This window comes from Rhynchophorus ferrugineus, unplaced genomic scaffold (assembly GCF_030347505.1).
Source record: "Rhynchophorus ferrugineus isolate W39M unplaced genomic scaffold, kcgeb_rfMv2 rfM102, whole genome shotgun sequence".
Lineage (NCBI taxonomy): Eukaryota > Metazoa > Arthropoda > Insecta > Coleoptera > Curculionidae > Rhynchophorus > Rhynchophorus ferrugineus.
The window spans coordinates 320,785-344,583 of NW_027472680.1; the positions used below are offsets into that span (position 1 = coordinate 320,785).

The window sequence follows — 23,799 nt, forward strand, 5'->3', positions numbered from 1 at the left end:
CTATCTTTATATCCTATGGTGACAAGCTGTTATATCCAGAATGCATTATATATTTTTAGCTCTTGGGTGTAACTAAAATTTTTATTTTAGGAAAGAAGAATATTCTCTCTACACTGCGCATTAACTTGAAATATGAAGACAAGGATAAGGATGGAAAACAATTTAGTTGGACATGGTTACCTGCTTGTGGGCCTTTGCTTCAGATGATTGCCGTTCACTTACCATCCCCAGTAACGGCTTTGAAATACAGAATGGAAATGTTATACGAAAGTCCACATGATGATGAAGCCGCTCTTGGTATGTGTCACCTATATGGTTTTTAAAACGCGTTAAATTTTGGTATTTATTTGTACGTGACGATTTGTAATTTACAACTCTAGGCTGATTCCTATGATGATGTGTCTAAAATGGTACTCACTTCTAATAAAGGTATTTTCTACGATTTTGGTCCTGTTTTTTCCGGTAAAGTAGCCACCGGCATGAAGGCCCCTATCCTGGGACCTAACTATATGGCCTCAACAAAGAGGATTTACACGAGAAGACAATTCAGGGAGCCATCCTCATGATTGGTCGTTATATAGAGGCCATGGAATATGTCCCATCTGGAAATATTTGCACTTTGTTCGGTCTGGATCAATTTTTGGTTAAGCCCGATGCCATCGCCACATACACAAACAAGTAGAACTTGAATGTCAAGAAGTTTAGCTTACCTTCCGTAGTACGTGTAGCTGTGGAACAGAAGAATCCGACCGATTCAGAAAAACCTGTAGAAGGTACGCAAATGTTCGCTTTTATAGTGTGATTATCACTAAGTAGTCTTTACAATCTTTTAATTAATCGTGATGTCATCTCCTACCGCCCCAGGCCGACATTGGTTAATGATTGGTGCTACTGATGCTGCTAATTCGCTATAAATTATGGATAAAGTTAGAAACAATTTTGTAATAATGAATTATTTCAGGTGTGTGTACAAACGGAAATTATGTTACGTCAGGCTATCGACGAACGTATTAATATTATATCGAGAATGCATTATATATTTGGAGTTCTTGGGTGTAACTAAAATATTTATTTTAGGAAAGAATTATATGAAGCCCTTCTCTTCTCACTGCCAACTAACTTGAAATATGAAGACAAGGATAAGGATGGAAAACAATTTAGGCGGACATGGTTACCTGTTGGTGAGACTTTGCTTCAGATGATTGCCGTTCACTTACCATACTCAGTAACTGCTCTGAAATACAGATTGGAAATGTTATACGAAGGTCCACATGATCATGAAGCCGCTCTTGGTATATGTCACCTATATGGATTTTTTAAACGTGTTAAATTTTAGTATTTATTTGTACATGATGATGTGTAGTTTACAACTCTAGGCTGACTCACTGTGAATGATTGGTATAAACTAAACAACAATTACCAATTATTATTATTATTTTTTTAATATTTGCAAATGACTATATTTTGTTTTTTGTTTTTAGGTATTAAGAACAGTGATCCTAACAGTCCTATGATGATGTGTCTAAAATGGTACTCACTTCTAATAAAGGTATTTTCTACGATTTTGGTCCTGTTTTTTCCGGTAAAGTAGCCACCTGTATGAAGGCCCCTATCCTGGGACCTAACTATATGGCCTCAACAAAGAGGATTTACACGAGAAGACAATTCAGGGAGCCATCCTCATGATTGGTCGTTATCTAGAAGCAATGGAAGATGTTCCATCTGGAAATATCTGTACTTTGTTCGGTGTGGATCAATTTTTGGTTAAGCCTGATACCATCACCACATTCAGAAAACATGCAGATCTTGAATTTCATGAAATTCGGCGTAACTCTCGTAGTACGTGTAGCTGTGGAACCCAAGAATCCGGCCGATTCACCAAAACCTGTAGAAGGTACGCAAATGTTCGCTTTTATTGTATTATTATTACTAAGGTTTGTGTCATTTGTCTTAAGGTTTGAAACGTCTGGCTAGGTCTGATCTTATGGTACAATGTGTCATTGAAGAATCTAGCGAAAACATCATTGCCGGTGACAGAGAGCTCCACTTAGAAATCTCTCTGAAGGCCTTGGGGGAGGATCGATCATGCGTGAATTCAAGTTACTTAATCCGGCCCAATAGTGCCCTTCGTGTAACTGATTATGCTCTTGTTGTAGTAGATTGTATTACAGATAAGTACATTTCTAAATAATTATTTGTATAATAAATTAAATAATTATGGAAGTATTTTTTGTGTTACTTCACTTTGTACTAATTTTACTAAACAAAAATTAAAATTTTAAATAATGCATATATAAATATATTACTGTAGTAAAGACAACTTATTAAGAATTTCCTAATTAAAGTAGGAAACATCGAAAAAAGAATTTTGTAGTATCTTTTCAATCTTTTAATTAATCGCGATGTCATCTCCAACCGCCCCAGGCCGACATTGGTTAATGATTGGTGCTACTGATGCTGCTAATTCGCTATAAATTATGAATAAAGTTAGAAACAATTTTGTAATAATGAATTATTTGCAGGGGTGTGTACAAATGGAAACTATGTTACGTCAGACTATCGACGAACGTATTAAGCTAATCTTGTTCATGAACAGTACCCATTTGAAATTGCAGTTGGATGCTGAATAACTTTACCAAATTTTCTGACGTTTAACAATCTATAGCGTTAGGAATATTTCAATCCAAAAACAGGATAATGATAGCAAAAGATGGTTTTGCATGTACTTCTTGAATCCCATATACAAAATTTTTGACTTGATTATGAACGGCAAATAAACATGTGTTTTATTATTAAAAAAAATTAATTCTTCCAGTACAATTAGGCCACTATATAGTTTACAAAATGATTTTTATGAAGTTATTAGGAAATAAACATATTGTTGGCAGTGTGTTGTAAGAAAATTATATGCCTAGGTATTAAATGCTTTCACGTTACCTCTATCTTTATATCCTATGGTGACATGCTATTATATTGAGAATGCATTATATATTTGTAGTTTTTGGGTGTAACTAAAATATTTATTTTAGGAAAGAAGAATATGAAGCCCTTCTCTCCACACTGCGCACTAACTTGAAATATGAAGACGAGGATAAAGATGGAAAACAATTTAGGCGGACATGGTTACCTGTTGGTGAGACTTTGCTTCAGATGATTACCGTTCACGGGCCATCCCCTGTAACTGCTCAGAAATACAGAATCGAAATGTTATACGAAGGTAAACATGTATGGATTTTTAAAAGGCTTGAAATTTTTGTATTTATTTGTACATGGCGATATGTAGTTTACAACTCTATGGTTATTCACTGTGAATGATTGGTATAAACTGAACAACAATTACCAATTTTTTATTATTTTTTTAGTATATGCAAATTACTATACATTTTTTTGTTTTAAGGTATTACGAACTGTGACCCTAACGGTCCTCTAACGATGTATGTGTCCAAAATGGTAGACACTTCTCATAAAGGTCGTTTCCACACCTTTTTTTTTCTGTCTTTTTCCGGTAAAGTAGCCAACGGCGTGAAGGCCCCTATCCCAAGACCTAAATATGTGGCATCAAGAAAGAAGATTTAAACGAAAAGACAATTCAAGGAGCCATCCCCATGATGGGTCGTTATGTAGAAGCTATTGAAGATGTCCCATCTGGAAATATTTACAGGCTGTTCGGAGTGGATCAATTTTTGGTTAAGCCCGATCCCATCCCCACATTCACAAACATACGCAACTTGAATGTCATCGTAGTACGTGTAGCTGTGGAACCCAAGAATCCGGCCGATTCACTAAAACTTTTAGAAGGTACGCAAATGTTCGCTTTTATTATGTGATCATCACTAAAGTCTGTGTTATTTGACTTCAGGTTTGAAACGAATGGCTAAGTCTGACCTTATGGTACAATGTGTCATGGAAGAATCTAGGGAAAACATCATTGCCGGTGCCAGAGAGTTCCACTTAGAAATCTCTCTGAAGGCCTTGGAGGAGGATCGATCATGCGTGAATTCAAGTTACTTAATCCGGCCCAATAGTGCCCTTCGTGTAACTGATGGTGCTCTTGTTCTAGTAGATAGTATTAGGGGTAAGTAAAATCCTAAATAATTATTTGTATAATAAATTAAATAATTATGCATGTATTTTTGGTGTTACTTCACTTTGTATTAATTTTACTAAAGAAACATGCATAATGCAATTCAATACAGATGCAAGAACGCATATCTAAATATATTTCTGTGGTAAAGACAATTTATCAAGAACTTCCGAATTAAAGTAGGAAACATTGTAGTGTCTTTGCTATATTTTAATTAATCGTGATGTCATCTCCAACCGCCCCAGGCCGACATTGGTTAATGATTGGTGCTACTGATGCTGCTAATTCGCTATAAATTATTAATAAAGTTAGAAACAATTTTGTAATAATGAATTATTTCAGGTGTGTGTACAAACGGAAACTATGTTACGTCAGGCTATCGACGAACGTATTAAGCCAAACTTGTTCATGAACAAGATGGACCATACCTATTTGAAATTGCTGTTAGGTGCTGAATAACTTTACCAAATTTTCTGACGTTTAACAATCTATGGGGTTAGGAATATTTCAACCCAAAAATAGGATATTGGTAACAAAAGATCGTTTTACATGTACATTTTGAATCCCATCTACAAAATTTTTGACTTGATTATGAACTGCAAGTAAACATGTGTTTTATTATTAAAAAAAATTAATTCTTCCATCACAATTAGGCTACTATATAGTTTCCAAATAACTTTTATGAAGTTATTAGGAAATAAATATATTCTTGGCAGTGCATTGGAAGAAAATTATAGGCCTAGGTATTAAACGCTTTCATGTTACCTCTATCTTTATATCTTATGGTGACAAGCTGTTATATCGAGAATGCATTATATATTTGTAGTTCTTCGGTGTAATTAAAATTTTTATTTTAGGAAAGAACAATATGAAGCCCTTCTCTCCACACTGCGCATTAACTTGAAATATGAAGACAAGGATAAGGATGGAAAACAATTTAGTCGGACATTGTTACCTCTTGGTGGGACTTTGCTTCAGATGATTGCCGTTCACTTAGCATCCCCAGTAACTGCTCTGAAATACAGAATGGAAATGTTATACGAAGGTCCACATGATGGTGAAGCCGCTCTTGGTATGTGTCACCTGCATGGATTTTTAAAACGCGTTAAATTTTGGTATTAATTTGTACTTGATGATGTGTAGTTTAAAACTCTAGACTGATTCACTGTGAATGATTGGTATAAACTAAACAACAATTACCAATTTTTTATTAATTTCTTAATATTTGCAAATGACTATACTTTGCTTGTTTTTGTTTTTAGGTATTAAAAATTGTAATCCTAACGGTCCTATGATGATATGTGTCTTAAATGTTGCCCACTTCTCATAAAGGTTATTTCTACGATTTTTGGTCCTGTTTTTTCCGGTAAAGTAGCCAACGGCGTGAAGGCCCCTATCCCAAGACCTAAATATGTGGCTTCAAGAAAGAAGATTCGAGAAGACAATTCAGGGGGCCATCCTCATGATGGATCGTATGGTCGTTATATATATAATTAGAGAATGATATATATTAGGTGAGTTAGTGTACAGTTCTTTTGGTTTAATTTTAAAATACTTCTTCCGTACTCTGGAACAAATAAAACACGCACTATATAGAGTTTTGAACGAAAAGTTGCAGGCGTCTGAAAATTTTGAAACAAATGTGCTGTCTGGTATCTAGTACACTAAGAACAACGTTACTAATTATGTTCCTGTTTTTGTCTAGATGAATCTTCCACTGGCTTTTGGTTTATAGATCATACCAATTAATAAGCAAAAAAATGGCAACGCCCTCTTAATTTATTTTTTAAATCATATTTAATGGAGTGAGTTTTATTCTTAATTCTATTTACAGGATTCCAATGGGCAACAAAGCAATCCATCGTGGTGGCGGTTAGATCATTCCTACAACCCGTCGTATGTTGTCTTTATGCTTGCCTATTAGTCAATATGTTATTAGAAATTCAATAGTCTGGGCAGACGTCCAGCCCAAACTCATTGAACTTGTTTGTCAGTGTGAAATTCAGGTAAATCTTTTATACAATTATATTTTCACTCCATCTTAGAAATACGTTCCATATCACAGAAAGCGGCACCAGATGATACAGCGTTGTATAAGTAGCAATTTTGAATTGTTTACATAATTATATCCCGGTTGATTTAGAACTTCTATCCATTCTCAGATGATTCTCTAGAATCGACTTGTTGTAGGTATTTGAGTAATTAAAGTACTGGATACAACTTAGTCCATGCATATTTATACTTTACAAACATCTCGATTAAAGCCACAACACAGAAATGAATCAAGAGTGAGGGATCTTCATCTTATCCGGGTGGTTTTATCACGAGCATGCGCCGTAGCGTTTTTACGATTTTATATACAAAGCAACTACTCTTAACATTTAATTATTCAACAATATATAAGCCGATTCAGTATATAGGCGCATCCACCCAATTATTATATGTCCAACTATATGTGTAACATTCGCAAGATATGTTATATTAATGGTATATTACTTTCGAATCTAAAGAATTCTTACTTTTTGGCCATTTGGAATAGGGGAACTAATAAAACATTAACAATCGTTAACAAAATTATTATATTAACAAATGTTTTATTAAAATATATCCAAAATTACCTGATTTCTGCTATAGATTTAATTGGCTGGTTTTCACAATGTGTCAACATGCTTGTTGAAAAATATGATTTATAATGTTTCGCATTTATAATTTAATTTTTGGAGATATTTCTTCAAGTTTAATATGTTTAAAAAATATACCAAAAACCATACCATAAGTCATATATCTAATATTTGACCGAACTGTTTTATTATTGAATTTTCCGTTTTAATATTATAATTTTTCTGGAAACATAATTATCAGATTATTTATTTATTATAAAAGCTAGTACTGTACTAATATACGAAATTCTTTTTTAACATATCTAATATTTTATTTTGTTGTTTTTCAGGATACATATAAAATAAAGAAAGTTTTCCAGATCTCAGTCAATACTTGGAGAAAATGTAAACGCGTCGTTAATGACAATCCATTTTTTTCTATAGTACAAATAAAAAGGGCGTGATCCACGTTCTCATCAGAGAGTAGACGGCAGACTGCATCTGCTTTTTAAATCCCAAATATAACAACTTGAGGGAGTCCAAACTTGCTGGAGAAAGCGAATTATAGGAGAATTGGGGAATTGGACAGTAGGGGTTGACAGTACTTTGGTTGAAGGCTGCAATCCGACGAACTGTAGCATTTAAAAAGGATGAGCAATTTAATATATATTTGGGTATACATGTATGCTAGAGCCTGGTCTGGAATAAGGCGTAAAATACAGCTATAAGAATCACTCGCTGTTCGGTGAACTTGAGAGGACAGTTTTGTCCATTTTTAAGGTCCACCCGATAGAGGTGCGGTGGGCGTGGGTAGAAGAATGAGTCCATAAAGATACCAGATAACTGAAGTAAGGTAGTACATTCCATCTTACCGTGAACTTGTTAGGTTTATTAAGTTGTCTTTTTATAGCATTCATATGAATCGTAAAATTCAATTAATGTTATCAACGTTTTTAGTATTTAAATTTCAAACGTTAATTCATCAATAAACTATTATATTTCTTGTCATAGATTTTATAATTAATTAATAAATTTTTTTGGAAAAATGACTTGTTTTAATGCTTGACCATAAAAAATGACACAAAGTTTTAAAATTACTTTCCTGACGATGTGCATCCATTATAATATTTTTTAGAACCGATTTGGTGAAGGTAATTGGGCAATTAAAATACTGAATTCAGCTGAGCCGCTCTGTATTTATACTTTATGAATAAGTCGATTATGGCCACATCACAGAATTAATTAAGATGCCGGAATCTTCATCCTGCCCGTGAGGCTATAACTCGATCTTGCTCCGTAGCGTTTTACATATTTATATTTCAAGGCAGCAAAACATTTATTTATGCAATCGTGCTTAAAAGCGCATTTACCATATAGGCGTCTCTAATCAATTATTTGTGTCTAAAATTCGGCCACCCTGACCTCGCAAAACTTCACTCCGACCTGCTCTTGGAATATGGTGGTTGTTATTCTGGTTTTTCTATAATGGAGACATACTCTTAACTACTTGATCTTTTAAAATTTCTTACCTTGTTGATGATTTTTTCTTTATAGTTCCATTTTATACTTTCCATACTGTGTATTTTATAACTTCTGTGAAGTCAATTTTTTTATTTTTTGGGGTGACCTGCAGTTTATTCCTTCGGTGAGGTCTGGCTGCCAGACACCATTTTAAATTCTCTTAATGGTCTGGTATATTCAATGACTCTTTTTCTGTTTTCTTTTTTTTGTTGTGGTGACTACCGATTGGTTGGCTACTCCTGTGCTGGCAGCCTGGCAGTAAACGTTCATAGCAACGTCGCTCGTGATGGCCCCCAGTTTTTGCTACCCTTCATATCATCAGCTAATTTGTTGTCACGTGCATTGGTTGTTCTTATCGTTGGAGTACCCCACATAGATATGCCCCTTTTGCAAGCCCTCTTTACTTTCCTAAATATAACTATATATTTGTATTAGATATCGATGTTCTTTCCAGTTGCTCTATGTATTTGTGTTCTGAATCGCATCTTAAATTAATGATTTTTGTCTAACACGATCTCAGAATAGAATATATATTTTTATTGTGTAAAACTATCGAACACTTGTTACCTCCTACTGTCCAACCTCTTTGATAAAATTACTTTGAGCGGAAAGATAAAAAATAATTTGAATACATTTAGTGTCTAATATCTTACTATGTATTTTATAGCTTATCACTTTTGGCGCATAAAAAATATAACACACATTTATCTAATTTTTAGGCATTTAATTTTTAATCCTAAGCAAGCAGACCTTGATACTCAACAAGGCTTCTACTTATTGGCATATCAAAACACCAAATGATAGATAATCGAGGTAATAAAATAAAAAAATTAATGAATATGTTAACAATAAAAAAATAAAATACGGAATAAGTTTTACAAGGAATAGACTATTTATCTCTAAAAATATTTTTCAACTGTATAATTAAATAATATATAGTTAATAAACATACATTAAGCACATTTTTATAACATAAAACAATGAATTTTCAATAAATCACATAAACACTTCATATCGCACACTTATAATAAAATTTTAAAATAGAACATAATTTATTTGGTTTGGATAATATAGCTTTTGGACTTTTCCAATTTTTCGTTATTACATCACTTATTGCGTCAGGTGTTTTGTCTTTGTTTGTGATGAAACCACTGGTGTTTGTGGTACGTTTGCCTAAAAAGAAACCAATCAAAGCAAGTCAAATTTTGAAGAAAAACTCAAAAATTCATATTACATTTTTACGATCCTGACAACTATTCAATTTGGATTTATTGGATACGGCAGTGTCTGTAAGTTGTCCTATTCTCTGTCTTTCAGAATTCCGAAAATTCCGTCTCTTTGAAGCAGACTCTGTGTCTAAACGTCTCAATACTTGATGTTCGAGACAATATTGCTCTGCATTATAAGTTGGGCCCTCACTCTAAAAATACAAAAAAATTATAATATTTATAGATTATTAGGATTTTCTAAAATCATAAATTACGTTATCCCAACTATCATCAACTGGTACAAGTTTAATAGGTTCTAGAGGTGTTACCACCTTTTCAACTTCACTGCCTTCTTTTATTAGCTGCAATTCTATACACTTTTTATCCGGGCACATACTATGGTGTAACTAGTATAAAAAAAGTACTGTATTGATTTTCTTTAATAAATAATACACCTTACATTTAATTCTTCTGGTGGTACACGGTGACATGTATTATAATCACAAGGGACTAGTACAATATTCCCGCTGTTAGCAGCTTTGCATTTCTTCAAATGTAATTCCATCCTTGATACTCTTATGTGATGTGAGTTATTGTAAGGACAAATAACTTTTTCATTGGGACTGTAAAATATCGGTTAAGTATTATCTTTAAATTCTTTGGTCATACATTACTCTCTTAATATCTCCATTGTTTAAATTTCTGTATTATATGTTTTTAAGATATTTTAAATATACACTAATATAAATTGTTAATAGTTAAATTATAAACGTTTATACGTGAATAAATGCACTTAAACTTTGAAATATTTCAAGGTAGCAAACATTGTTTATCAAATTCTTTTGTCAAAATATTTTATGTTTTCTTATTGATTACATATATGGAAGATCAAAGAATAAACTAGAGATGATGAAAGAAAATCGATTGTAACTTCCGATGTATCGATAGTTACATAAATTATTCCATAAATATTATAAAACCTTTTAATCATTTTTAATAAACTATTAAATTTGGTACTTAACCTTAAAAGATTAGCTTCTCTACACTAATTAAAATAAAATATTTATTAAAAAATTCGATACTTTAATGCACATTTTACAATCTTTAAATAATATCGATATTTTTTTGGGCCTGCCCTGTGTGTATGTTAAATCGCAATTTAAAATACTGATTTTATTTCTAACATGATCTTAGAAAAAAAAACATTTCTAAAATGTAAAACATAATCGAAACATAACGATTAATATACTTTGAAAACGGATATTTAATTTTATATACTAATATACTTATTAATATACTTTTTACAGTATTTACAAAACATCGGCCTATATATCAATATTTTTATTTTTTATTAAAAAATCTACATATTTTTTGTGAAATATCGAAGTATTTTCCAGTAGCAGTAGCTGTTAAAAAATATTTATATTTTATTCATCCCTTATATCCATATACTTTTTTTAAAAGTTGACCTTGAAAGTGAAAGGAATACAACAAGGAATACATTCAACATCTTCCATTCAAGATCAAAGTGATATTAAGTTGACTGCACGTTGTCGATATGTTCCCGTGCCGCACCACCGAATGGTTCCAGAATAGTCTCCGTTAGTTCGTTGATCGAAACGCATTGCCTTGTCTTACCTGTCGGACCAATAAGGTAGTATTTTTGTCGAATAAATGCCTCTTAATTAAACAAATAAGGTTAGAATATAATGAACATTTTAAAGACTAGAACATCTGTGCTGAGGTTATAACAGTGAGTTAAATAAAAATTTCTTTATTAAAATAAGTGGTGACAGTGATAAAATAGCCGATGGATTATCCCCTTCAAAAATGGTAAAATCAGACTGTGTAGAAACTTTGCTTTTCGTCTTATCAGAACAGAAGCTGGAAATAACTGAATTAGCGTAAAAATGCTGTATGGCGTGGTAAAATTCTTCATCTGGTGCTTCTAATGCACAAGCTAGAATGGTTTGGATATGCAATTAATCTAAACTAAAAATTAGGGGTAAGTGATAACATTATAATTGTTAAGGCAAGTCAATCTGTCAAAGTCCGGTACATACTATACAGTACATAGTTACTATTTGAATGTTAAGCTATATATAATAGTACAGGAAAAATATGTAGCAGACCTTATTCTTGGGTTTACTAACAAATAATTTCCGAGTTAACTTGTCTATAATGCAACAACTCTCTGAATTGGCGTCAATGTCCTGTATGAAATACTTTTATTTCTTGGTAAATAAAATACAAATAATCAAAATACAAATTCAAATATTATAATGGTCACTATCTTGATAATATACTAGGTGTTGCAACGGTGATTACAATAACAATCGTATATCAACTACGTCAGCAAAAAACTCTTCGAGAGACTCTAAGAAACTATATGATTTCTGGTCAAGGCGTCGGCCTTTGTAGCCAAAAAGTGTCCATCTCAGCATTCCCATCGCTCGGTCCCGATACCACGTCTGTCTCGATTAGCGAATGAGTCATCAGGTGCCCTCTATGTAATTGGTTAACAATACCGATCTATATTTTGTTATAGCCCATCTCTCAGTGATTATGGAGAATTTCACTTGATTCATTTACCACAACGATCTACTTTGACGCACTGTATTAAGTAACATTGAATACGGACTATATCTTTTTACTCTGCATAGAAATAAAAAATTCTGGGAATATACGAATAGTTAATTTAAATCCAGAAAGAAGTCATCCGTTTGTACTCAATCATTGCAAAAAGGCCCATGCTGAAATTAGTTGTTGGTTAAAAAATTTTAAACCAAATAATACTAATTGTTCTACTATACAACAAAAGAAATCTCCATAAAATCCCTATTCCTACTCTGTTGTGTGATAACAAGACATAGCATTTCATTATAATGATGACTGTGGTGCAGAAACATCTACTAGAGGATAGAAACACCACTTAAAATCTGTCATTCGAGGGCAAAATGACGGCAAATCGACTGCTACGTTGTCGATATTTTAAATTATTATTTACATATAGGGAAAATAGTTTAGTGGAGGATTTACAGATTTGCGGCTAGCTGCATATTAAAATTTTGCAGTAAGTCTTAAGTCTGCAATACGTTAACCTAATTCACAAACATACTGAATAATTTTTTCTGTTAATTAGATTTTGCAAATAGTAAAATATCGCAATATAATATAGTTTTAAGCAATATAAATAAATATAGTTTTGCATAGTACTAGGATTTGTATTAAAAGTTTGAGTCTCGTTTTCCTCATTTTTCCGCTTTCTAACTTTTAAACTTTTAGGGCGCTTCGATTTCATTTGGATTATTTTATCATATTTCATATCACATCATAATGCAACCAACAGCAAAAAGAACATAAATGAATAAATGGAACTAAAATGTATTAAGGCAAATAATCTAAATTTGCCTACAATATAACGACTACTGTGTGACTATAACTAAAATAATTTTAAAAATAGTTTAATAATATTTTTCTTTGTACTTCGAGATTTTGACTGTTTATGATCTGTGATCGGTGGTTAATTGAAATATTACTCCAAAAATATAAGGTTTTTTTTTGTTCTGGCCTAAAAACCAGGCGGTGGAATGCATGACGCATACCTGGTCGCGGAGACTTGCCCTGGAGTGACAAGTTGGACCGGGTTATGTGGGACTGCCTCTGGGCTTACCAATACACTAAACCGAAACCGCCTCACAGTTGACCCCTGTGGATCACTACTGCTACTGCATTAGATTTGGGGATATGGCACCCGCTGATCGGGCAGCCGTTATTGGGCACGAGGGCCCGGCGATTCTATTGATTCTCGAACTTGAGTTAACACACAACTGGGTACTGTTCTATGGGGGCAAAAGTTATGACTGTAGCGATGGTTGGGGTCGTTTCAGCCTGGAAAAGGGGGAGAGCTTAGCGGTGACGCGGTGCTAAGCTCCCAGCATGTGGACCAGCTCGCGAACAAGCGCGTTTTCAGAAGAACTTGAGCTGAGTTGTTGTTTGTGGAATGATTGAGATATGAAGTGCTTGATTTCTGGAGTGTCAGTTTCCCTATGAATTTGATTATTTCTGACAAACCATGGAGCGTTTAATATTTTCCTGAGGAGCTTATTTTGGGAAACTTGAAGCCGTTTGACCTGGTTGGGTGCAACAAACTTGAAGTAGACATTAGATCCGTAGAGGAGTACGGACCGAATTAACATCTTGTAAAATAAGCATTTGATGGAGATGGGAAGTCTGCTAGAAGGGCAGATCAGAGAAGATAGCAGGTTTGCTATCCCCGAACCTTTATGGATTGCTTTCTGGATTTGGGAATGCCAACCGAACGCCGGTCGAAGTGAAGACCTAGGTACGTGACGTTATCCCGCCATGGAATTATTGCGGTGTCGATCTTAAGTTGCGAGACGCGCAGTGCGTAACGCTTCTTGTGGAAAATGATGGCCTGGGTTTTCAGGGGGTTGATTTGCAACCTCCAGAATTTGAACCACTTGACCGCATGATCGAGCTGCTTCTGTAAACTTCATGAATTGTAACTTCGAACCTGGCGGCCGTGAAGAAAGCAGTGTCGTCAGCGTAAAAGGCGACGTCAGTATGCTCTATTCTCGGCATATCTGAAATAAAGAGGTTAAATAAGGCTGGGGCCAGCGGGGAACCTTGAGGAACGCCAGCATCGATTTGTTTACGACTGGAAAGTGATGCCCTGATCTTGACCTGGAAAGATCTGTCCGAGAGATAGGACTTGATGAGAGCGGTTAGGTCTTCTGGGAGGCCTAACCGCACGCACTTTGCGAACAATCCGTCGTGCCAGACCTTGGCTTTGGTTAGGTCCAGAAGAATTGCTCCAAGCTTTTTACGTTGGTCAAGAGCATGATGGATGCGTGCAGCCAGACGGGAAGCTTGATGGACGGATGAGTGGTGAGCGCGAAAGCCGAATTGTTCATCTGGAATGATGTTGTTTTCCTTTCTGAAAGAGTTGAGAGCGTAGAGTATTGCCCTCTCAGCAAGCTTCGAAATGGCGCTGAGAAGGCTGATAGGCCTGTAATCAGATGGAGATGATTTTGCTCCTTTCTTGGGTATAACCGTTATATGTGCGTGTTTCCAAGACGCCGGGAAGTGTTGCAGTCTCATGATGGAGTTAATGATGTTTGCCAGTTCTGCGAGCTGCTTATGCGGGAGCTTTTTTAACTGGGTAATCGATATTCCATCGAAACCTGGAGATTTTTTGTTTTGAAGTTTGGCGATCATAGTCTGTAGAGACTTTGGAGACACAAAATGGTCGAGAAGAAAGGCGGGGATTACTGGTCTTTTGACGGAGTTGGATTCGTTGATGACAGTGTCAATGTCTTTAGCTTTAGTGTTCTGTGCGGGTGGGAGGCATTTAATTTGAGCTTCGTAGGTCTCTGCAAGGAGCTCGACTTTTTCTTGGTCAGTGACTGCGAAATTTCCTGTAACCGCTGACTTCAGGGGAGGGATGACATTGTGCGTCTTCCCCACGACGCATTTGGAGACACGCCAGAAGGAAGGGGGGCCATCCAGCCTTTGGTCCGCGAGAAATGAGTTCCAGTTCTTTGCTCGCCAAGTGGAGACGGCCGCCCTTACCCTCTTGCATGCTCTGGGTGAAGCAGCATCAAGGGTGAATCGAGCTAATCTGCATAAACCGTTTTTGATGCGAATTTCACGTTTAAGAGAAGCGGGAAGGTTGTTTTTCCACGGCTGGGGTTGTGATGAAATTTTGACTGTGGCAGATTCGTGAGCAGACTGAATATCGCGAGTTAGCTTCAGTACGGCTTCCTCGAGGTGTTCTGGTGTGTTAATTTTCGGAATTGGATCGAATTTCAGGAGAAGAGATTGGTAGTTTTTCCAGTCGGTTTTTTTCCTGAATCTTGTTAGTGGGACTTGAGTGGTGGCGCAGATTCCGAGTTTGAGAAGGACCGGACGATGATCAGAGTCTAGTTCGTCAAGGACTCGAACTTCGGAATCACGATTTACGTCTTGAAGAATAAAGAAATCAAGGATTCTTGCTGCGCCTTGAGAGACTGTACTAGGGTGATGGGTGGGTTCATCTGGCAAGGCAAGACCGTAGCCCAGATCTGCACTTAGAGCTACGATGGCGTTACCTGCGGGATTCGCTCTGGAACACCCCCAGATGGGGTGGTGGGCGTTGAAGTCGCCACCTATTATTTTCGGAAATTTTCCTTCGACGAGTGATCGGTATTCGGCATAGTTGAATGCAGAAGATTTCCTGTACAGGGATTTAATCACGAAGGGACGTTCTTGGATATCGGTTTTAATGGAGGTTGTTTCGAAGTTGTTTACTGATAACGATGGAAGGAGCTCGTGTTTGACTCCTTTTCTGACGAGAATAGCGGTTCCACCGCCTCGACTCGGTGTTCTATCGTTTCTGTAGACCAAAAAGTGTTCGAAAGAGAGACGATGCGAAGGTTTCAGGAAAGTTTCCTGGATGAGCACGATGTCGACGTCATAGAATGTCATGACATCTTCCAATTCTGCTTGCTTTCCGCGTAAGCTATTTGCATTCCATGTCATCAGTATAAGAGATTTCGGAACAGCCATTTCGAAGAGTTAAAGGCTGCTGGAAGTTATAGAGACAGGTAAGTGTTGCCGCCTAGGCAGCGACATTTGGAAAAAGACGAGCAAGTTGGTGAGCTAGGGCGATCACTTGCAGGAAAGCCTGCGGGTCAGTAAACGCCTGTATTGTGGAGTTAAGGTCCGGTGTATTGGTTGGAGCAGGAGTTTGAGTTGGAGCAGGCTGGGTGGCGCTGGCTAATTTTTGGGCTAGCTTCCTGCCACCTTGGTTATTCCATGCAGAACCTTGTGGAGTCCTGGTTTCGGTCGGAATTTTTGGTTTTCTTGGAGCAGGAAGGCAGCTGCAACCGCTGAAGTTTGCGGTATGAATTTCACTGCAGTTGCTGCACTTTCGAGGTGCTTCTGGGATTTTGGTACAGTATCTAGTGTCGTGATGCCCGGCACATTTGACGCAACGTGGGGGGGCTCGGCAATATGAGCTGGAGTGCCCGAAAAGTTGACAGTTGAAGCACTGCACTGACTGGCCGTTTCCCCTCTGGACCTCGACCTTCACTGTGATGACGCCGAGTTTGGTCATATATATGATCTGTCGCTCTTCGCGAGGAACAACTACCTGAACAATTGGTAGTTCTATACCGGATTTTAATTTCCATTGTTGTGATTTGGGAGCCTGTTTTCCCTTGTTGCCGGCCTTCGGCAGCTGGCTTTCCTAAGGTGGAGAGACGGGCCCTCTTTTCCTTTTTCCCACCAAGGTGAAACCGTTTAGCTGGTGTCTGGGTCTGGATTTCTATGGCAGCGGGAATCTTTACTTCCATGGCATCTTTTTGATGCTTCATGAATTGTGTTATCGTAGCTGTGAGAGTTTTGATTTCTTCCTTGAGATCTTCGGAAGCCTTTTCGCTCTTTTCCAGCTTTTCCGTCTGTTTGGGCTTTTGCGAACGTTTTAACGTCAGCTATCTGCTTTCGCAGGTCTTCGTTCTGTAAAAATATAAGGTCTAAAAGGATTAGTTTTTCAAACAATTGACAATGATCCTATTTCAATTGTTTAGTATTTTATTTACGTATTTGTTAATATTCGAGAAGCTACCCGGTCGTTCGGTTTTACCATTATCCCTCAAGTCGGAAAGAATTAAACAAGTTACAAAATTTTAAGCATCTGTTGTTAATATGAATTGCTTATCAAAGTTAGGATACATTAAAATACTATCAGATGTTATAATTTTTTTACATTTTTCAAAATATGTTTTATTTTTTTTAATATGGAATTAAGAGATTTCAAGAAATTTTAAACAAATTTAGAATATCAAAAAGACCTATAAATTTTTTTAAAATTGGAAAATATGGAATTAAGAGGTTTCAGAGATCTGACAAAAGGCTTGCCGGTGATAACCCCAAGTTGTCGTTATTGTGGAATATTTGTAATTTTTTCTATATATGTAGGGAACGACACCTGATCCATCTGTCTGACGGAGCCGTATCTACGTTTCAAGAATACGCTCTGAATGGTTAGCTTGTTTGTGGAATAGCCGCCACCGAAAGAATACGTTCGAGTGGCATACAATAATGATTAGTTTTTAATTTTTTGTTATATTAATTTTGGTTATAATTTATATTAACAGAAGCAACCGTACAATTATTATTATTGGCTTGCCATAAATTATGAATTATGGGTAATGTAACACCTATACACTGATACACCTATATACACTAAACAAGTTCCTGTGGTTTGGTTCGCTTCGATCTTCTGATTTCCCGCGTGTTGTCCAATAGCTGTATAGCTTTCACGTTACTGTGATTATGCAACCGTAGTTCAAGGCGAAATCTTGGATCACTTCTTGTATTCATTTGATTTCGAGGTCATTGATAATTATTCGCAAAACTGTTTGATGTTTGGCGTATTATCAATATATGGCATTTGTCAACCCCTTATGTGCACACCATGGATCCAAATTGGCTTTATGATTGACTGATAAACCAATCTCTTTGATTTTAGGTTAAGTGGAGAGTATATTTCAATTAACCAATACATTTTCTTGACTTTGAATCTAATCTGCTCTGCTTTTTGTCTAACATGAGGTTTTTAGTTTAACCTACTATCGAGACATATTTCGACGTATTTAACTGATTCTGCTTGAATCAGGCATCTGTCAAGTGATATAATTATGTATTTGTCATTTTACTTCAATTCAAAATTAACATGGACGGATTTGGAGCGATTAAGCCATATTTTTCAGTCTCTAGTCCATTTGTAGATTTTTTTACCACTACTTGTACGTTATCTACAGCCTTAGACAACTTAGACAATTTTTAATATGAAAACTGTGTCGTCGGCAAATGTTCCAAGTATTGTTTCTTCTGTTGTAGGGATACGTGGATCTTCAGCTGAAATAGGGTTGAGTGTAGAGATTGCTCGTGCATCTAAAACTCTAAATTTTTTCAAAATGTTATTATTCGAGGAGTCGACAGTAATTGGGGGGAAGCAATCTGTTCATTTTGTATATTAATCCCAAATGCCGTACCCGGTCAAAAGCTTGTGAGACGTCCAGTAATATTGCAGGGCAGTATTTCTTTTCTTCGAGTTCCTTTTTAATTACCGCTGTTACTCTATGCGCTTCGTCCATTTTTGAGTGGTGATTTCAAACTGCAAATTGGAAATCTGGTATTTCTATAAATTACTTAATGCGTTTTAACAGCAGTTTCTCATATAATATTGATATCGTAGGTAACAGCGAAATACACTGGTAAGATATAACTTGGTCTACTGGTTTATCAGGTTTTTTAAGCAAATGAATTCGAGCAACATTAAATAATTCCGAAACATGCTTCAGTCTCAAACAGGCATTGAATATTCAATATATCTTTTATTAACCAGCCTTTTTAGGATTGATGTTAATATAAATTTCTGTGGCAACTTCCATTGGAGAAATCTGATTTACAACAACATCGGTCTTATGAACAGGATTTGTATCTATTGCAGATTCTATAACCGTCGGTTGGAATACGTTATACGTTTTTGCATTATAAGACTAAACGGGTCTCTGCTAGTAAATGTGTTAGTTGGATTGGGTTTGTTTGTTTTTTTCAGATTTGTCGCATCTAGTGCTAACAATACTGGAGTGTGATCAAATGATACTTAGCAAAATCTCTCGATTTGTATTTAATTTGAAGAGATGCCTTTCGAAATGTAAAAGTCCAGTAGGTCTGATAATTTTTACTGCCCCAGTAAGTGGGTTTGCGCCCAGAGTAATAATTACATGTAGTTATATTTATTGCTGCGAATAGTTCGCTGGGTTTTCCAGGTATTATTAACCGTGAACCTCAGGCTGTATGTTTAACATTTTTTTATTATTTAGTTATTATATTGTTACTAGTCGTTTCCGTCTAACCTACGATTTGTCTTTGTAATAACTTAAATCTAGGTATATAACTAGGAGGACCCATCGGCCCTATCTCAGTCTTTGGTGAAATAATGTTTATACGTGTCACTGCTGAATTTTTTAATATATGCACCTCACTACACAATGCTACACAAGATCAGGTGATTTGATTTTCTTGAGTCTATGTCGTGTTCTGGTGGTATCTTTCCTCATGCTCCCTTGCAATTCTCTTGATTTCTTGACTGACTGTGGGTATCTGAAGGTCTCGATGTAGGTAACAAGTGCTATAGTATTTGGGTACACCCACAAGACCTCTCAGGACTTTGTTCTGAAAAACTTATTTGATTTATGTTACTCTTTGCAGAACATCCCCATAATTGAACTCCGTATGTCCATATATGTGTTAGTAATTGCTTATATATTAGCAATTTATTATATACTGTTAATTGTGATTTTCTTCCAATTAGTCAGTAGATTTTCCTATTTTTCAACTCCAGTTCGTTTCTTTTCTTCTTCATATGTTCCTTCCAGCGAAGTTTTGCATCGAGATTCATTCGAAGATGTTTAGCGTTGTTGCTATATGGAAATATAGTGTTATTTAATCTTATTGGTGCTTGTACGGTCTGTTTATATTATGAACTGCACGTGTCCAATTATTTAAATTGTCACTTGCCTGTTGTAATTTTCGTGAGGCTTCTTCAGTATTATCTCCGACAGCTATAATCGCAGTATCATCAGCAAATGTAGCCTTCGTAATATTTTCCATTTGAGGTATATCACAAGTGTAGAGCAGATAAAGCATTGATCCCAGTACACTTCATTGTGGTACACCTGCTTTAGCTTCTTTTATTGTAGAGTAAGCTTCTTCTTGTTTGACTCTGAAGATTATGGTTGTAATGTATGATTTTAATAGTTAGGTGTGTTGTTTTGGTAGTATTTTCTGTAGTTTATGCATAAGGCCTTGATGCCAAACCTTATCGAAGGCTTGTGTTACATCTAAAAATATAGCTGAGCATACTTTTTTACTTTCGTAGGCTTTTTCAATAACATCTGTTATTCTGTGGACCTGGTCAATTGTTGAGTGCTTGTTAAAAACCCAAACTGGTGTGTTGGTATTAGGCTTTTTTTCTTTATATGATCGGTTTTATTCTTTTCAACAGGAGTTTTTCAAAACCTTAGATATTATTGGGAGCAGTGATATAGGTCTAATTTTCACATAGGTCTCTTATAGACGAACTGTGTAGACATGAACGCTTTAAATATTTTGGGACTTTCCAGATTGAGTAATCAGTCTCTTTATCACGTGTTACATTTCTCAGATAATCATTTATGGTTTTGTTTTTTATTTCCCTTTTCACTCTTTGAGTTATATTGTTTAAACTATTTTTATTTTCAGGTGTTCTGTTTTGTTGCCATTTTTTTCGTAATTTACGTTTTTCAGCTACCATTTCCTTCACTTCTTTTGGATAATTAATTCCTTTAGTTGTACTATTAATTTGTGGAGTATTATTCCAAGCAGCTTGTTGAATATCAACTACGAATTTCTCTGCTTCAAAATTTAATTGTTCAGTTGTCTTGAGGGGTACGTTTAGTTAAATTCGTTTGTTCAATTGTTCAGCAAATCGTTCCCAGTCTGTTCTCTTGATTGTTAATGTTGGGTTTCTTTCTTGTCTTATTATATTTTCGCTCAACGTCAGAATCACTGGCGTATGATCTGAACTTATCTCAAAATTTTCTTCGATCTTTTTATAGTTGGCTGTTATGTTTCTTACTATGAAGAAATCTAACAGGTCTGGGGTTTTCTCTTTATTAGTCGGCTAATAAGTTGGTTTTCCAGTTGACATGTAACTACATCATTGTTCAGCAGCTGCTTTATGCCGTTCATTGCCTTTAGTTGATGTCATTCTGGGTCCCCATCTAGTATTTTCTGCATTGAAATCAACTCCAATTTTAAATATTTCTCCCAGGTTGCTTAGGACATTCAAATAATTTTCCTTTTTTTGATTGTATCTTCTTCTTCACTTCCTTCTCTTGCGGTGTTAGCTGGATGTATGGTATGATAAAATGTATATCCTCTAAATTTTATAAGGACTCTTTTGTTAAATGGGTTTCTGATATTAGGCAAATATCTATTTTTTGCATATCTAGGAATACTTTTAAGGTAGCGTGATGTTTCTGCATTTTGCACTGTATTTTGGTTTAGTTCTGCATTAATTTTTCACTTTTAGCTGATGATGGAAGCGCTCTTGCCATAGCTTTGATGCCTCTGTTTTTTTTGTCGTCATAAGAGTGCCATTACAGTTTCAGCAACTCTGAACAATCTATTATTTTTGTGAATATTGTACGACATTCGGCGTCGAGTTTTATTTGTCCATTGTTCAGTACCGTTGCTTTGAATATTATATACTTGGACCTCATCGTAAAGCAAGTCAAAATCGGTAATATTACTTACCATACTTGAGGGTGACCTGGGCATTCTAATTTCTTTATTTTGTTCATTATTTGGTTTTACTTTTATTTGCTGTGATGATGATCCCCGGGGAATTATTTGCTTTTATTTTTTTACTTTTACCCGTTATTCAGCCTATTTCTTTCTGCAATTCTTCTTCATCTGTTTCGTATATAACAATTGGACTGCTTTTGTTGGCTTGGTGGTTTGTCCTTGCCTTCAGAGCTTTGTTTATTTAGTTGTAGCTGGAGGGCATATATTTATTTTTGAATATTGGTTAATGCGATTTCAAGACTCTCTGACTTTTCGTTCATCCACGCATTGTAGAGTGCCCGTTCGTTCTGGGTTCTAGTTGTGTTTTCTACATTCAAAACTGCATTATGTGATATCCTGATGTCGATATTTCCATTTTATCTATTTTTTGTGTAGTGTTCTCATATTTTTTACGTGTTGTTGAAATAATACTGTTATTTTTATGTTTAAAATTATCCTACCCTGCATTTGTGGTCCAGATATTCAGTTTCGGCTCTTAACGTTTTATGACATTTTGCATTTATTTTCTACTGTACTGACCCTTTTTTCCGATGGCACTTTCACTTTTTCTGTTTATTCTAAAATCTCCTCCAATAATATATCTTGGGCTTAATTTTAACAATAAATGTCTATAACATGAACATAATAAAGGAGGATTTAATAAATAATAAATGGAAATTAGAAAGAGAAAACTGGAACACTCTATGAACAAATTATCATGAAACTCAATCAGGGTGGTACAAAAGACACTAGAAATAGAAAATAAGAAAAGCGTAGTAATTCTGAACATGGCGTCTTTGGAAATTATGTGTTATGAAGTTCTAACATCTCTAGGATGTGTTACAACAACATGTCGTCAAAATGTGGACAAATTGTACATTTAAAAAGAAGTGGCAATCCCGTCTAGTTCATTTACACTTTCCTTCAAATTTAAGAAAAAACATAACTGACATTAAATTAAACGGTCTAAAATATCGCATTACTAGATCGATTTCTATGTACCATAGATATTTGGAACCATTCATGATTTTCTTGAATAGTACAAGTCTTCGTCGGTATTTTTGGCCAAAATGTTGAGAAAATATTAACAGTAGAACTCGCTTTTATTCTATTATGTAATATCTAGAGGAATAATACTAAAATTATGGATTTTAAATACATAAGGATTGATAATCAATTTATCATAAACATATAAGTTGCATTTAATATATCTTAATATTAAACTTGAAAATCCGTTGTAGATCCTTCAGGTCTCTCCTAAAACCTTCTCTGAATATCAATAATCAAAATTCCCAAATTTAAATAAAAATATGCTACCTATCTAAATATACATATATTTATCTTAATCAATTTTAAGGCATATTGATATTTATTTTTCTTGTAAATACTCTAATATGCATCAATGATGCTGATGTTATAACAAAGCGATATTTAAGTTTAAAATAGCTATTCATTTCAAAAATATACGAAATATCTAATACCTGCATAACTAGACATTCAAAACTCTTTTGATTTATTTGTAATATAAATATTGTAAGATCGATTTCGTATTAAAATGGTACTGATAAAATAAATTGATTATGGCCAAAAGCATACCCTTTATTTAGTATTATTTTATCAACCACCTTATAATACACTAATATTAATGATTTACTGAAATCCTTATTTGGGATTTTTATTAATTAGACCTCATAAATGAAATTGACGATGGGCGATAATTGAAATTACAATTACTGACATGTTTAAATGTACTAGGTAAACTAATACATATTTATCTCAAAATATCTACGTTTCACTTATGAAATTAGGAAAAATACAAAACAACAATATTACAATAAACATAATTTATTTAAGTATAAAGGACAATAGGATAAAGTTATGTTATTTGTGTTACATCCACTTCATCGATTTTCTCTGGACTATTTCTTAAGGGTCTAAGTTATATAGACTCACTAAGATTGTGGTAACATTGGCCAATAACTGC

At 35.0% G+C, this 23,799-nt stretch overlaps 2 protein-coding genes, 1 long non-coding RNA gene and 2 pseudogenes across 5 annotated transcripts; 4 read left to right on the forward strand and 1 right to left on the reverse strand.

The window, feature by feature from the left end:
* Positions 1 to 220: 220 nt before the first annotated feature.
* On the forward strand, positions 221 to 700 carry LOC143205942 (elongation factor 2-like). Its single transcript, XM_076418951.1, has 2 exons — positions 221 to 297; positions 381 to 700. Exons 1-2 carry the CDS (start codon positions 277 to 279, stop codon positions 564 to 566), a joined length of 207 nt encoding a protein of 68 aa, XP_076275066.1. The 5' UTR covers positions 221 to 276; the 3' UTR covers positions 567 to 700.
* Positions 587 to 2,226, forward strand: LOC143205948 (eukaryotic translation elongation factor 2-like; annotated as a pseudogene). The gene is made up of 5 exons (XR_013008010.1): positions 587 to 595; positions 706 to 773; positions 1,078 to 1,292; positions 1,482 to 1,894; positions 1,956 to 2,226. The product of XR_013008010.1 is annotated as a eukaryotic translation elongation factor 2-like (transcript).
* A 457-nt stretch (positions 2,227 to 2,683) lies between these two features.
* Positions 2,684 to 5,127, forward strand: LOC143205922 (eukaryotic translation elongation factor 2-like; annotated as a pseudogene). The gene is made up of 5 exons (XR_013007993.1): positions 2,684 to 2,769; positions 3,030 to 3,217; positions 3,398 to 3,798; positions 3,860 to 4,075; positions 4,942 to 5,127. The product of XR_013007993.1 is annotated as a eukaryotic translation elongation factor 2-like (transcript).
* A 330-nt stretch (positions 5,128 to 5,457) lies between these two features.
* LOC143205938 (uncharacterized) lies at positions 5,458 to 7,291 on the forward strand. Its single transcript, XR_013008004.1, has 3 exons — positions 5,458 to 5,598; positions 5,919 to 6,090; positions 7,035 to 7,291. It is a non-coding gene; the product is annotated as an uncharacterized LOC143205938 (long non-coding RNA).
* Positions 7,292 to 9,394: 2,103 nt separating this feature from the next.
* Positions 9,395 to 10,243, reverse strand: LOC143205926 (uncharacterized). Its single transcript, XM_076418937.1, has 4 exons — positions 10,088 to 10,243; positions 9,874 to 10,036; positions 9,689 to 9,820; positions 9,395 to 9,625 (listed from the first exon to the last, which is right to left on the reverse strand). The coding sequence occupies exons 1-4, from the start codon at positions 10,102 to 10,104 to the stop codon at positions 9,431 to 9,433; spliced, it is 507 nt and encodes a 168-aa protein (XP_076275052.1). The 5' UTR covers positions 10,105 to 10,243; the 3' UTR covers positions 9,395 to 9,430.
* Between the last annotated feature and the right edge of the window lie 13,556 nt (positions 10,244 to 23,799).